At 42.4% G+C, this 15688-nt stretch overlaps 3 protein-coding genes across 6 annotated transcripts in view; 1 reads left to right on the top strand and 2 right to left on the bottom strand.

The window, feature by feature from the left end:
- TBC1D8 (TBC1 domain family member 8) overlaps nt 1–6257 on the top strand; it is a 48771-nt gene extending 42514 nt beyond the window's left edge. For both annotated transcript variants that reach the window (XM_088160037.1, XM_014893026.2), the window contains exons 15-20: nt 398–466; nt 1756–1996; nt 3062–3127; nt 3733–3822; nt 3984–4084; nt 5294–6257. In XM_088160037.1, the coding sequence (XP_088016163.1) occupies nt 398–466; nt 1756–1996; nt 3062–3127; nt 3733–3822; nt 3984–4084; nt 5294–5752 (1026 nt within the window). In that variant the 3' untranslated portion in view covers nt 5753–6257. The remainder of the gene's footprint in view (nt 1–397; nt 467–1755; nt 1997–3061; nt 3128–3732; nt 3823–3983; nt 4085–5293) is intronic.
- Nucleotides 6258–6783: 526 nt separating this feature from the next.
- RPL31 (ribosomal protein L31) lies at nt 6784–11937 on the bottom strand. The gene is made up of 5 exons (XM_014893015.2): nt 11816–11937; nt 11127–11243; nt 9497–9622; nt 7339–7451; nt 6784–6857 (listed from the first exon to the last, which is right to left on the bottom strand). The coding sequence occupies exons 2-5, from the start codon at nt 11231–11233 to the stop codon at nt 6826–6828; spliced, it is 378 nt and encodes a 125-aa protein (XP_014748501.1). The 5' UTR covers nt 11234–11243; nt 11816–11937; the 3' UTR covers nt 6784–6825.
- A 2055-nt stretch (nt 11938–13992) lies between these two features.
- The window catches only part of NPAS2 (neuronal PAS domain protein 2), a 105290-nt gene continuing 103594 nt past the window's right edge, over nt 13993–15688 (bottom strand). For all 3 annotated transcript variants that reach the window (XM_088160038.1, XM_088160039.1, XM_088160040.1), the window contains one exon: nt 13993–15480. In XM_088160038.1, the coding sequence (XP_088016164.1) occupies nt 15298–15480 (183 nt within the window). In that variant the 3' untranslated portion in view covers nt 13993–15297. The remainder of the gene's footprint in view (nt 15481–15688) is intronic.

The raw sequence follows: 15688 nt of genomic DNA, 5'->3' as shown, positions 1-15688 counted from the left end.
TTCCTGGGATGCTGATGGGTTTTTCTTTGGCAGCCATGTGCATTATTACAGTTTAGGGTGGCTTTAAAGTTCTGAACAACTGCAGGACTGTCCAGCTCAGCACTTTATCTGTGACTGTGGCCAGCCCTCAGCAGATGCCTGGGGAAGAGCATAAGGAGAGACAGCACCATGCAATGTGTCCCTGGCCTCTGTGACCTGTAGCTTAGGGACTTCCTGTCTTTGTTTCTAATAGCCCTTGAGGGATTTCTTTTTTCATGGATCTGTCCAACTGGTGAACCTAAAGAAGGGGGAAACAGCGCAAAGATTTTTTAGTGCTTTTCAGCTGTTCCACCTAAGTACAGCTCATGAGTCTGCCCACAGCAGTGATGTCACTAACATGATTTTCTTTCTTTTTAAGCTCCGAGTTGTCATCCCAGATGTTTCCATTCTTCCTGAAGATTTAGAGGAATTGTATGATTTGTTCAAGGTTGGTTTCTCTAAAAAGCAGGGGATGCACCGAAGCTTCTTTGGGCATAACTTCCAGCTGTTGCTTGGCAGTGCAGCACTGACCCCCTGTCCTCTGCCTGGGCTGTGCTCCCTGGGTGGGATCTTGTCCTTTCTGTGGTTGTGTAGCTGTTAAAGAGGAATAGTAGTGTACTGATTCTTCAGAGAACTGCTCCACAGTTTCTTTCTAACTTTCTGCTTGGAATTGGTCCCTGACAAGTTAGGCTCTGTTAACTTTCACATGCAGAATAAATTAAATATATAGCTCTGCTCACTGTGAGCTTGGCAGTGCTGTTAAATCTTGTTCTCTAAATGCTCTTTAAAGGCAGACTCTCTTTTCCATGGGGGGAAAACCCCCAAACCCCACAACCTTGTGTCCTTGCCATTTGTTCTAAATTTTCTATTTTTTTTTAATTAAAAGCAGTTTCAGTTCCTTTCTGTCAAGCTGATGTTTGATAAAACTTACAATAAAATTGGATACAGTGACATCTAAGCTAATACAGCCATACTTGATTTAGAGGTCCAAGCTGTAATTATTTCCCTTAATGGACCATTTCTTCTGTGTACTGTTCATAGCCATAAATACTGAGAATATGACTGTGGTATGTTGTTAGTGTTACACAGCTTTTTTTACAAGAGCAGCTGTATCCTGCCTCCATTAGTGGTTCTAAGATGATGCTGCTAGGGCTTGTTCTTCAGTGCTTCCCTCCTGCTCCTCACTGCTGGTTTTGATCTTTGATTAGCTCACACTCTCCTAAATTAATTTTCTGGTAGTGGTTCCTTTTTCGTTATTTCCTTTGCTCTCCCAGAAACAGCTTGCTTTGTTGGGACTCTTTGTTTTGCCTGTCCCTAACAGAAGACTAATGGTACAGTATCCAAATGGAGAGGTCTGAGAGAGAATAAATGAACAGGTCAAGCCTACACTTACTCCATATTTTTTGTGATCCTCTATACTTTTGGCTGCTAAAGGACATCCTGGGTCAGATGTGGTTAAACAGAGTTTCAGTAGCCCACAGTGAATCTTTTTCAAGAATCTGCCCAATCTCCCTTCATATTTATTAATTATCCATTGGAAATTGTGCGAGTGGCTGGCTACTCTGATGAAAGATTTGCTTTTTCACACAGGAATGGTGTTGGTATCACTGTAACACCTTGCACAGAGCGAATTTCAAGCAGGTTAAGCGTAGTTTGATGCAAATGCCTTTTTCTGCTGCTCGTGCTCTCTGCTGCTGCACCCCCAACAACCTCTCTCGTGTCTCTGATTTCTCCTAGCGGGAACATTTGATCAGGTGCTACTGGGAGAGCAGGAGCGCGGTGTCGGAGCGCCACGACCCCAGCCGGCCGTACGCCGAGCAGTACCGCATCGACGCCCGGCAGTTCGCCAGCCTCTACCGCCTGCTCTCGCCCTGGACCTGCGGGGAGCACACCGACCTCCTCGCCCACAGGACCTTCCGCCTCCTGGATGACAACATGGACCGGCTCATCGAGTTCAAGGGGCTCGCCAGCTGCTTGGGTAGCGGCTCACTGCGAGCTGGGCGGGGGCCAGAGCACGTGGGGGAGACAGGAGTGTTAAAATGCCACATAACTGGCAGAGAGGAGGGCTTCTAGGGCTTGTAATTACCCGTATCAGTGACCTTTACTCATTTTTTTGTGTTTCAATCACCTGAAGTCAATTTGATTTAAAAGACAGCCTAAGGACATGATTGATTGCTGTATTATAGTATTTGATTTCTCAGACAATAATAATTTTGTTGAAAATCTTGTATGAGTTAAGAATTACACTTGAGTCTGCAGAGAATCCTAGGAAATCCTCTCTACCCAGTTTCTGCTCTGAGTATACATCTTAAATCTCAGTGTACCTCTTTGAAACTGCTTCTTGAAGACTTAACCTTACACAGCTGACTGCTGCCTGCCTTGCATGTTGACAATAAGCAGAACAAAAGAAATCTGGCCAGCAGTAACTGAGGGCTCTGCTAGGGTTGGTCTTGAGGCCACCAGCTGTCCTAATAGGTGAGACTGCCTGTCCAAAATCTGGCTGAAGAGAAAGTGGCAGATCTCAACTGTTGCCTGACCTCAAGTGGAAAAAAATTAAATTCAAAGCTTCAGTAAAAATCAGTGATTTTGTTTTCTTTCCACTTACAATTTTTAGAAATTTTTATGTGAACACTAAGATACCCTATATTCTCTATTTGATTCTTAGAGGGATACAACTTTTAATTTTAAGTCCTTCAAAGTATTTGAGTGCATTTGGAAGTTTAGAATCTAATTTTTATTGGTCATTGAAAATGTGAATTATATTACATGTGAAAGCCTCCTTTGGGCTTACTCTATAGAAAAGCAGTGCTGAACTGAAGCTCCAAAGGGTTAGGTGCTACCAGCCTATTTCCCAAAAACAAAGACCAAAACAGATGGCTGTCACCTCCTGTTCCTCAGGCACAACCTAAAGTTACACACTGGCCATATGTTTATTGTCCATGTAAACAATTATCCTTTGTGCTCGGAGGGATGCCTGATTTATTTTAAACTGTGGAAGTAAATGCTCAGTTCACTTCCTTCTTGTTCTTTATTTTCCTTACAGATGTTATGTATAATGGAGAAATGAATGAAAAGATAAAGTTACTATATAAGCTGCATATCCCACCAGGTAAGAAGTCTGAAAGGAACTGAATACCTCAGTTTCCCCAAAAAATCTGTTGCTTTTAGAAAAAAGTTGCTTAATGAAGAAACCCATCTTGCTTCCTTCCAATTGTAAGCTTACAGGATGTGCATTTGTAGTTAAACTCACTGCATTTTACAATCACTCTATTAATTACAAATGGAACCTTTTTGGATTAAATGTATAGATTACAATGTCAAAGCTCACACCTCTGCTGCATTCAGAGATCTTTTGCAGCCAATTATATGGTTACTTCCAGACAAAATACGAACTAACGTTTTTGAATGGCTTGTACTCCATGTACAGTAGAGATCTCCTTGTATATCTTGATCCAGTATTGATTAGGTGACAAAATGCTGCGGTAGTTCCTCTGTGCAAAATTTTTAATTAAATGTGCAGTTCTTGGTAAGCTTCCAACTGTAGCACCAGTCTTACAGGAATATAATTTTACACAATGATTTAATGGAGTACCTAAAAGCATTTACAAAACATCTGTGCAATTACTTCACTTTCTTCAAGTATGTAAATTTTAGAAAAATAAATAACCATCATGGCGAATTCAAAGGATTAAATTTGTCACATTTCTTGGACAGCTCTCACAGAAAATGAACGAGACAGCCAGTCACCATTAAAGAATCCTTTGCTGTCAACATCAAGACCACTGGTCATTGGAAAATCAAACGGTATGTCCAGAATGGTCCTCTAATGTGAGTGCATGAGATAAGCAACTTTCCACTTGTGATCCCTACCATGTTATCTCTGCTCTCTGAGGTTTATTTTGAAATGTAAATTTACTCCAGTGACTTGAAAATTAATTATCCTTTTTATGTCTGCTCCAAAAAAGGTGATGCAGTAGACTACCAAAAGCAATTGAAGCAGATGCTGAAGGATCTAGCCAAAGAAAAGGATACCAAAACTGAAAAGGAATTGCCAAAAATGAGCCAGGTAAGTACCTCAGAGGCTGTAATCTGTATAATAAAGAAGTGTACTTAAAATGAAATTATTGAATTCAACAGTTTGGCTTTCTCTCATGAAATATAACTTCAGCCTGAACTTGGATTGTCCTTCAGACATTGAGGATTGGGCTCCTCTAATCCAGGCAGCAGGTGCTTAAAAACTTTCACTTTCAAAAAACTACCTTCGTAGCAGTTCCCTCTGCTCAGACTGGCTGGTGAATAGAATTCCAGGCTCACCCTCACCTGCAGTAGAACATGCAAGCAAATAGGCTTATGCAGGCTGGAAAAAGGTTTCCTCCTCCTAAGCCAAAGAATTCCCAAGAATGCACTTTTTTGTTGTCTTCCCCGACCTCCTCTGCACCAAACGTGTAACTTCTTACTCCACCACTTAGCCAAACACTGACTAGAACTGCAGGAAAACAGCTGAAGGCTGTCAGTCTCACCATGTTTCCTAATGCCAGTAGCTTCCTGTTGTTGGCATAAGGAAAGCTACCAGAGGGAAACGGGCTCCATATTAATGAAACAGATGTACAGACATGCAAAGAAAGATGGGACTGGCCTCAGAATCTCTCCGTGCTTGTGTTGCTAAATAGTTTTAAATGGGTGACATGTACCTAGCCTGTCAGCTCTGCAGGGGCTCATGATCTCATAAAGGCATCATTTCACTGAGGGCTCGTGACTTTCCTAGCGGGATATATGGAGACATCCTCTCTAGCCTGATAACCACCTGCGATAGGTGAGCAAGGGACAGACAGAAAGGAGCTGGGCAGGGAAGATTTCTGAACTGTTTAGAAAAACTGGGAAAGAGGGGACAGAAACAGCAGTTTGCCTGCAGGCCTGTGAATGGCCACTTTGGTTGTAACCGACTCTGTGTAGCAGCCACCAATAAGGGATTATCCCTTGCCTTGTGTCTCACTTGCCCTTGGATCATCTGGTAGGTCCTGCTTTCTTTCATCAAGGCATCAAAATACTTCACTGCCGTCTTCCCTTTCTGATTTCAGCACAGGGTTTCCTAGTACCACTGGGGGTTGAAATCCTTTCGCTAATATTTTTTAAAAAGCAGGCAGAAGTTATAAAAGAACATACAAATGTACACAGCATTCCACCTGCCTTTGCATTCCCGTGCCCTGCCTGACTCCTGCAGTGATCCTTAGCGTGACTGTTCAAGACTTTGATGCTGGTTTTTCATCTTTTATAGAGAGAGTTCATTCAGTTCTGCAAAACGTTGTATAGCATGTTTCATGAAGATCCAGAGGAGAACGATTTGTATCAAGCCATTGCCACTGTGACCACGCTGTTACTTCAGATTGGAGAAGTAGGACAAAGGAGCATCAGCTTGGGGAGTGGATCAGACGAGTTCACAGAGGACTTACAGCCTGAGGCCTCTGCTTCAGACCAGGATGCTGTTTTTACTGACACTGTGAAGACCCCTCACAAAGACTCTCAACCTTCACCTGTGACTGAAGGGGACTGGACTGTGTCTTTTGAACATATTTTAGCCTCCCTCTTGACTGAACAATCATTAGTTAACTTCTTTGAAAAACCCGTAGAACTGAAACCAAAGCTTGAGAATGCAAAGCTACATCAATACAGTCTCAGAACAAATGGAATGAGCTGCCAGTCACGGACTGAACATGCAAAACCAAGCATGCAGTAGCAGCAAACATGTCAAAAATGAAATGCACTGAAATTATGCCAAAGGACATACTGTAAAAGGCTTTCAGTTAGCAGTGGACCTCTGGTGTCCAATTTGTTGGTCTGTGGTTTTCAGTTTAAGAGCTTTAAAAGCTAAGAGTGTGGTTTGTTTTGTGCTGTTGACTTCTTATGTTCTTGTTTTGAATGTAAAAGGAAACATCTGTCTACAGTGTGAAGACACTGAAGCCCTCTTCTGCACTGGGAAAGCAGAGGCTGGCTCCAGGGTTTTTTTGGTTTTTTTTAAGCAGGGGAAAACACTTCTCATCTGCTGTCCACAGTTTATTTTGGTTGCCTTTTTTTGCACTAATACTGAAAACTGTTTCAATGCTGGTAATTGAAACTATTTTAATATATTTGATTGTATTCCAGTTTTTATGTCTTGCTGAAATGTTAAGTGTACATGGACTGTGCTTCTGATGTTGGTCTGTGAAAACATGCACTTTTCAATAAACTCTTTTTGTACACGACTGACATTGACAGTATTTACTGGTTTAGGGAAGCTAAGTGCCTTAAGTCCCTATTGCTTTAAACAAATACCCTGAAGTAGCATGATCACAATTATTTCACTAATCAAAACCCTGTTTCTGTGTTGCACACAGAGCTGCTTTGGGAAAAGCCTACTGAGTCTGCCTAGGAAGCCAGTGGGGCACATCATCCACATGAGATTACATACATGAAATACTGATCTATCAGTTTTGGTTGAGTTTTTCTTGCTTTGTTTTTAAACAAACTTGACTTAAACTTAAAATACCTGTGTAAAGGCTCTTTAATACCCAGAATAAAACAAACCCACCACGACTCTGCCACCCACAAAGAACATTTGAATCTCCTCCTTATTCCATTCACATGTAACTTAAGTCTAATTATCTTGAATTAAGAAAATTACACCATCATGTTAAAATTCAAAGAAAGCAAGAGGCTTTAAAAGGCTGGTACCTGATCAACTCAATGCTTCACAGTTGAGAGCTTGAAGAGACTGGACAATAAAACAACTTAAGAATGCATTTTATCTTTTTATTGTAATGAAAATCCGTTTTAATTTTCATCCACATTGACTGTCTGTAGACCTGCAAAACAAGACATTTTATCACCACCTGTTATATATATGGAAGTCTTCCCAAGAAAGTACCCTACAGTTTCAAGGCTGATCTGATGTACTTCTGGAAGAGCAAACTATATAGACAAGTATTTCTCCAAACATTACAAAAACTTAGTTGCATTCACAGAATTGATTTTTCTCATATGACAAGCAGAGGGCTTAACCTGCCTGAGCTTTTGACATCAGAGGATGGGCTTTACATGGGAAAACAAACCTTAAAACTACCCTAGCGACTATGGCCCGTGTTTTTCAATCTCTCAATATTTACATGATCATTTCACTTCTTTTTAATGTGGATCAGGAATCCTGTTCTCTACAGCAGAGCTAGGTTAAGCCAGTGGTTTGACTCTTGCAGTGTGCTTTTCATGGAAATTTTGCACCACAGGAGGAGCTGTCCTGCTTTGCTTCTTGTTCAGAGAAACACAGCAGAGGAGATGCATGAACCTTACCTTTGAATGTTGTGACTGGTACGTAGGTAACCAGAGTGTACAGCTTGTTGGGTGAATCCTCATCCTCATTGCGCTTTCTGGACAAACGCACACGGATACGGTAAGGAACATTCCTGAAATGAAGACGGCAGATTAGTTTACAGTGAAGAATGTACTGAAATCCATGAATTCATAGGAAGGTTCTTTCACAGCATCATACCAAAAGCAAAATCTTGTACCTTAAGAGATTGTACTGTTTGTCTTAGAGGAGCTTTTTGTTTGTTTGTTTGTTTTGCTTGGTTTTATTAAGTTAGCAGGTAAGATTTAACTGAGCCTTGAGTAAGATGAATTCATAATCCAGTAGGAGCAGTAAGTCAGAAGTGCATCATATAAAATATGATGAGGAAATACACCAGGAAGACGATCATCAAGTGAACATGATCAGCAAGCAGCAGTTACTAACATGCATTTCTTACCATACTATTACTTATATAAAAATATATATACACATATATATGTATATATAACATATAATATTATATTACTTACATTCAATATATTTTTATATATATGTATTTATATACTTATATAAAATAGTGAAAAAAGCCCCAACAATCTACCCTGAAAGCCCAAGGCCTCCGTCAAAAGTCCGAGTATTACCTATCTTTATGCCACAAGTTGTGGAAATTCCAGTGAGCATCAAGCCTCAACCAAGGTCTTACTTATGGGCACATAACCGGTAATTTCTTCCTCACAAAGCCCATGGAATCATAACTACATTGTTTAATGATTTCGTTTATAATAGACAAATCACAGCTTAGTGTCCTCACCTAATAATGCCCAAAATATGCTGTTGAGGGGAAGCACAAAATTTTTTCTCCACACATTTTTCACTTAACCAGCCACCTTGAACTCAAAATTTTAGGAAACTCCTGCTCAAAATACTTTGCTCCACGGAATATGTGAAGGAACCTCCTCCCTGCTGCAAGAAGAGTCTGTTCAAGAACATACTTATTATATTAGGTGGACATAACAATTAGACACAGGAACTGGCTTTGCTTTCCTCTGTTCCTGTCAAAGTCAAAAGCATTTTTCACTATTATGTAGATCACTGACTATTATACCAGCAAACATGGTAATTTTAGCCTCTACTGATCCTTCCAGAGGAAGATGCTTTACTTTGCATACATTATCTACTCCAACTAGTAAAAACTGCAGATTCACACTGGAAAGACAGATGTGGTGACTCCTTGCTCCACAGACTGCACTTGTGCCAGTTAATATAAGGAAGTCTTGGTTAGAAGCCTCACTACAAAGCTCTGGAGTTAAGAATGCTGTTTCCTGCTTCCACTGTTCCTTCTTCACTGCCTATGAACTGGGCAGACAGAGAACCCCAGCATGGAAGACCCAGTAACTCGGTCTCATCCTCCCACTCTGCTTCTGAAGGAAGGATCAGCCACACGACACCAGGCAAAACATTCTATGCATGTCATAGACCAGACTTAGGGATCTAATTCCCAGAAGACATGGTTTAAGCCCATGTGCATCTCTCAAAGCATCAATCCAGATGCTTTGGATAAAAAAAACCCCTTTTATTACAGTTTAAGAGGTACCACTCCCCACAGGAGTTGTTTTGGACCATTTTTATGCATGTCATATCAGCTGTCTTTGTAACAGTGACTCAACAGAAGTTGTAGTTTTTGGTCCCCAAACGACTTGTTTATTTGTACTTTCAAGAAAAGATTAGTGGCCCTGTTGAAAACACACCTCCTTTTGTGCAGCATGCTTCAAAACCTAATCCTGTTCAGACACACTACACAAATCCCACTTAGCCTGGGATTGTAGGTATCACTGAAAAGTCAGGTTTATAAAAACTGTCTGCTGCAACAGGGATCAAGGTACTACAGTATTACAATACCCCAATCCTTTATCTTCCCTGCCCTCCACTGTCAAACCTGCATTCCTTTTTTCCTTCTTTCAATTCCAGAGTTTACCAAAGCTTTGTTATAAATATGCCAGGACAGCTGACCAGAACACAGAAGTGACAGAAAGATTAGGTTGGTGTGTATGCCACAAGAAGGAAGCATTTGCAAAGAATATGCATATAATGCAAGTATACTATTATTTTCCTAATCCTTCATGCCGTTCTTCACCCAGTAAAGAAAACGGCAAAACCCACCTTATTCCTTTAGCCCAGACTGCTTTGTTCAATCTGGTATCAATGCGAACGTCAGGAGTACCCATCTCCTTCATCGCAAATTTACGGATTTCCTTCAGAGCGCGTGGTGCTCGCTTCTTGAAGCCCCTGGGACAAACACAAGAGCCATCTCTTTAACTTCAGGACACTGTCAGCACTAGACACTCGTTTCATGTGTTCTCCAAACATAAAACCCCCCGAAGCATTGTGCTTAACACCAAACAGCTGCACCAGCCTGACTAGACCTTTACCCTAGCAGGCAGATGCCAACTTTAATAGAAACCACTTACAAAGAATAATTTCAGTAAAATTATCAACAAGATCTCCTTAAGCCTTCATTTTAATGTCAGTGTGTTTGAATATCTCAGCAACACTGAAGAGATCAGAGGTGTCACTGACACTGAATAAAAGCCCTATGAGCAAAGCAGTGCAACAATAGTAACACAAACATGTCAGAACTGTATCAGTACTGAAATAAGCAGCAGAAGAACAAATCTGATGTTATTCTGAATATCAGCTTTTGCTCAACAGTACTTGATAGTTACCTTCTTTCACGCTATCAGGACTGCACCAATACCAAATCAGGACTACATGAGAACTGTTTTTTTTCCACCATATAGCCTGTCTCATACCGATTATGGCAGATCCTGCAGGACTGGGCATCCACATTGGAAGTAAGAGCTGCACCATCAGTGTTTTGCCATATATATTATACTCACACTGTGACATGGGGCTATGCCAGTAATGCCTGACATCCCACAGTAGGTTGTATTTAGTTATATTATATGCACACTGCTGTTGATACTGCTAGAAATGGGTACTTGATCACAAGTGAGACAAGCACTAAATAGTGTTTGGACGTATCATGCCCAAAAATAAAGGTATACAGCAGGATCATCAGCATTAGAACAGACTGAAGTGCCAATCAACAGGCAAGGCTGGGACATCTTATTGCCATTTGAAGAGTAATCACTGCCTCCCATTCTCAGCCATGGTTTTGCAGTGCTCCACTGCCTCATTTCTCTCCTATTCCGTGTTAACTTTAGCCACTGCACCAATTGCTTGGATTTGGGTGGCGTCTTCCATGTGCTTGCAGGCATACACAAGGGCACTGCAGTTTCCTCTGAAGCACTTTTTCACAACAGTTTCAGGAGGTTCAGCATCTGGTCAATTAAAAAACTACTCTTACCTAAACACAACAAATATCCTTTAACCCAAATCACATCCCAGTTTACAACTCACACCATTTCGTGATAAACATGAAGCCAGTAATTTGATTACAGCAGTATTTTATTTCTGAAACCTTCTCAGTGGGCTGAAGTTTAAGCATTTGCTTGGGAAAGAATGACAACCTGTGCACAGAATTAACTAACTTTAAATTAACTTTAAATCCCAGAATACTCACAATCACAAAAACAGGCTTATTCCTGAAAGCCACAAGCCAAGTCTGGGGTTGCAGGTACAGAGCTGCAGCCTCGGGACACAACAGAGGCATAGGGGACCACAAACACAACGCTCTAAGGACGGTCCTTCTCTGCTCTTTAAAACCTACCCAACCCACTTCCAAACGCCACTTCACAGAAGGACAATTTCGCTGATAAAAAGAACTTACACGCCATGGATCCGCTTGTGAATGTTGATGGTGTATTCCCGAGTTACTACTTCGTTGATGGCAGAGCGCCCCTTCTTCTTCTCACCGCCTTTCTTTGCGGGAGCCATCTCAGCGACGCTAAAAGGCACCGTGCACACATCAAACGCAGGTCTCGGACCTTCCCCAGCCCATTACAAACCGCACAGCTCCCACATTCAGAAACTTAAACCCAAGCTTCATTAACCCCCGGGGTCGCACCAGTCTCAGGCTTCACACAGCAACTTCCCACCATCGCAGACTCTTTACTTCCATCTCCCTGACAAGAGCAGGAAGCACATCCGAGAATCTCCGACCACCTCGCATTGACATCGGCCTCCTGGCAGCCCCAAGCCCCCTCCCTCTGCAAGGCGACCCAGGAGCGCAGCTCAGCCCGTCCCGGAATGAACACGGAAGGGCCAGAGCGGCTCCTCCCAGGGGGAAGAGCACGGGCCGTATCCCCGTCCCATGAGTCCCGCAGGCCTCCCCGGGCCTGGGGAGGGCAGGAAAGGGGCCCCATTCCCGCCGAACGCGGACGCGCCGGGAGATCCCAGCCAGTGCCCCCCTTGCTGGGCCGCCCCCCATGTCGGGCGAGGCCGCATTCCCGCAGCGCCGCGGGGTCTGCGGGGCGGATGGACGCGGATTCTGCGGGATGAGCCTCGGCCCACACTCACCCTGCCCGGGAACCGGCCGGAAAGGAGCGCGCGGGGCACGCTGGGAAACAGGAGCCCTTCCGGGACAAGGCAGGGGAGCGACTGCGCCGGCGGCAGGAGGGGCTGGGCTGGGCTGGGCTGGGCTGGGCTGGGCTGGGCTGGGGGCGGTGTCTGTGTCAGCGTGTGCTCGTACCGGGCTCCTTCTTTGGGGCCGTGTCAGTGTGTGCCGGTACCGGGGGTGTTCTTTGGGGCGGTATCTGTGTGTGCCGGTACCGGGATGTTCTTCGGGGCGGTGTCAGTGTGTGCCGGTACCGGGGGTGTTCAGTGCCTGCCTGCCCGCTTCCTTTGTACGGTCTCTCCCTTTTCCTTGCAGTGGTGTGTGAGGAACTCAGTTTGGCGCAGTGGTGCTTCCAGCAAGCATTTTTGCTCGTTTCCGAGACAGAGTCGAGGCATCGCGGCGTGGGGGAGCAGCCCTGTGTAATCACCCTGCCTGTCCGGAAAACCGATCCGAGATGAGGGATTATGTTGGAACAAGCTGGGTTTTGGATGTAATGAACTAGAACAGCCCAGCTCTGTTGCCTTGTGTGTGCAACAGAGAACAAGGACAATAATCCCAAACCAGAATGTGTGTATGGAGAAGAGCATGAAAAATTTGGTCTTCACGTAAATCTGCTCTTGTGAGCTGTCTGTATCCTTCCAAACAATGTATCAAACCAGCTCAGAAGGCAACTCCACAGTATTTACAGGATCTCCCTGTTAACAGCTTACAGTGACACTGGTATTAGAAAGTTAAGTGTTTGCTCCAAGGCTGAGTTTGGTTTGGACATACCGCTGGCAATTGGGAGAGATATAGGTTTATAAACCCTGAGAGTAGAACAAATTTTTAAAGGAATTTTCCCTTCCTGTGTCTTCTATCATAGTAGTTGAGATCCGTCAGCTGCTGCTTCCACAGGTATTCCCCTGAGGTGCTCATATTCCTTCATTACCTCTTCCTGCATGAACTTTGGGCTTACAGATTTGTGCCCTCCTTTCCCAGGAGTGGCTGGGCTCTATTTTAGCCAACTGGCCTTTGCTTAGGTTTGTCTGTAGTTAATGGAAAGAGAGGGTTCTTTCTGACATTAAGTGAAACTTATCACATCTCGCTTTCTAATCTTCATCTGGTGGGGTCAGTCTTGCTTCACTGAATACAAGAATTTAAAGGGATGAGCAGGCTAATTCATCCTGGTAACTAAAGTTAGCAGTAAAAACACTTTCATAGAGACCCAGTGCTTGATTCCCTCATCCTCTCTCAATGAGGGATTATATGGACTGAAATACACATGCACCCATCAGTGCTACCACCCGGTCTTGCAGTTGAAGCATCGGGGTAATTTTGTCAATGGATTTTCTTGAGATTTTTAGCTTTTTCAGAACTCAGGGCAAATAAGCTTTTTTTTCATTTCCATGAAAGCTTACTTTCACAATTTCTAGCTCCTAGCCCAGTTATCTCTATTGCTCCCCTATGGCATAGAAACCAGAACACGTGGGCCCTGCTGATATGATCCTTGGGACTCAAGGGAGGGAAGGCCATTTGTGTACTTTGTTGAACCTAAAGCTGGCCTGAGGGCCATCCCCTTTCAGTCTTACTGAGGGGAATGAAGACATTCCTGTGCTCAGTTACGCACCTTAATCTGTGTTGGAGGTTCTCCCTGTTTGCAGAGGGAATGCAAACCTGTACCTTGGCTGCTCCATCCTGTAGTCAATTTAAATTTAACATGAATTCTGCACAAGGATGCTAAAGTGGAAACCAGACTGTCTACAGGGCGAATATTCCAGAAGAGAAAACCCGAAAACTCAGGACAGCAATGTCTTAAAACAGTGAGGCTGGACATGGGTCAAAGACCTGGCGTATGCTGAGTCAAACTGTTCTTTAAACCATCTGCTTTGTGCTAATAAAAAACTCTCTAGTTGGAAGTACAAAGCTGCCTGAGTTCTTTAAAGGTTCTTAAAGTTTTAAAAATGTGTTTAAAATGAGCTGTCTTCACTTGCAGCTAATATAACTTCCTGAGCTTTCATTCTCAGTGTCTATACCATGACAAAAACTACAAGGGATAATACTTGGTTTTGCTAACTGACTGCCAAACACCATTCAAGTCTATGGTTAAGATTAAAAGTCTAAAATGAATCACATAGTTCAACAGTCACAGGAAAATGTGTGCAAGTCCTGCAATAAAGCCTTTTGGCTATTTTATTTTATTCTACAAATAAAGACAACTGTCCATCATTAAATGGAAAAAAATAATAGTCTGAGTTGTATATAGCATGAAACAGTAGTTCCCTTCACAAAAACATTTCTAATTCATTAGTTTATTACAAAATACCCACTCACAAAAAAGCACAAGCACAATCTTTATACTTGTGAAATGAGTTGATATTTCATATACAAAATAATTTCCACATAATTCCATATAATTTTATTTTATATAGAAATAGGTCATTATTACAACAGCTGTACAATACACTACTTTTTATTTAATAATTACATAAAATCTTTCTTAGAAACATATCAACGGAAAACATACAAAAAAAGCGAAAAGTGCATTTTCTTTTTTTTTTTCCTCCAAAGGAAAATTTAATCCTAAATGTTATCATGAAAGAGATATGTAATAGTCTGCAGCATCCCGAGTCAGTGGGCCAAAACACAGTGCATATTTCTCAGAGACTTGGAGTGGGTGAGTTTAGGTTGAAGAAGGATTAATGTTGTACTATTGGAGAGTTGCATGATTGTGCTTACAATTTGAGTTCTCCTTTGCAATCACAATTCATGTAGAAAACAGTCCAGTGTGGGTTGTGGGTTTGGTTTTTTTGGTTGGTTGGTTTTTAGTAATGAAGAACAGTTAGGGTAAGCTGCATAATACTTCTCAGATTCTAAATCAAGCGTTATGAGCTGTAGACCATCTTCACCAATGGCTGGGCTTTTTCCTCCATTGGATGTGCTAATTTGGCCACAAGAATAAAGAAACAAACTTCTCTTTACAGAAAGTGCCTAGGTTTTGTCATCTGTGCAGTTGTGCAAAATAATAACAATAATCATAATAAAAATAATCTCTTGTTCTCTCCTCGATAGACCTTTGACGCAGTGCTTTTCATACACAAAAGAAGAACTGAAACAGTGAAGGCCAAGTACCTCATGAGTCTGTCGACAGTCTTTTGGAATTGCCAGATGGCTTCCAGAGTGACACGTCTCTTCCCATGCTCCCAGTGGTGATGGAGGCCGCACAGGATAGTGCTCCTTTTGATTTTGCTCTGTCAGTACATCCTGTGCTCACAACACAGCACAAACAGAAGCCAGCGTGCCATGAACGCACTGTCTGTGGCAGTCTGCACTCTGGGTGTACTTCTGTCATAGAGCTTGGAAAGAAATGCTTGTGCAAAAGCCAGAACAGTAAGTACAAAGTCATTCTCTTCTGCCCCATGTGCCCATTGGTTAAAGCTAATCGTGCATTGATTGTGCTGGTGGGACTCTATCGCAGTGGCTGTGGTAAATTTGATGATTCTGATAAACTATTCCTTCTTCTTGATGTTAGTTGTTGTTGCTGTTGCTGCTGCTGTGTCTGATGATACCCCATATTTCCTTGCCGTGGTGAATAAGATGGCAGGAGCAAAGAATCAGGTTGTTCATTGTGCAAAGAACTTGGTGTTTGCACCTACAGATGAAATAAAATTTATTGTGGTGTTTGATTCTTTCATGTGTTAATTCTCTTTGTCCTCAGGTTACAGAATGTTTAAAAATACTACTGGTTTGCTGGCTTTTATTTCTAGAGCTGTTTGGCATGAGGTTAGCTTAACTAATGATAGAAGGAATTAACATAAATTGCAAAAAAGAACATGCCAAATAGGCACTGAGAAGGTTTT

This window comes from Sturnus vulgaris, chromosome 2 (assembly GCF_052056855.1).
Source record: "Sturnus vulgaris isolate bStuVul1 chromosome 2, bStuVul1.hap1, whole genome shotgun sequence".
In the NCBI taxonomy this organism is placed as follows: Eukaryota; Metazoa; Chordata; class Aves; order Passeriformes; family Sturnidae; genus Sturnus; species Sturnus vulgaris.
The sequence above is the reverse complement of the archived record's forward strand: the minus strand, read 5'-3'. Positions and strand labels throughout refer to the sequence as shown.

Coding starts and splice junctions, on each gene's coding strand:
- RPL31 (XM_014893015.2), bottom strand. CDS start 11,233: ATGGCTCCCGCAAAGAAAGGCGGTGAGAAGAAGAAGGGGCGCTCTGCC. Junction 7,452..9,496: donor GTCTGGGCTAAAGGAATAAG/GTGGGTTTTGCC, acceptor TCTTCATTTCAG/GAATGTTCCTTACCGTATCC. Junction 6,858..7,338: donor ACCAGTCACAACATTCAAAG/GTAAGGTTCATG, acceptor CTTGTTTTGCAG/GTCTACAGACAGTCAATGTG.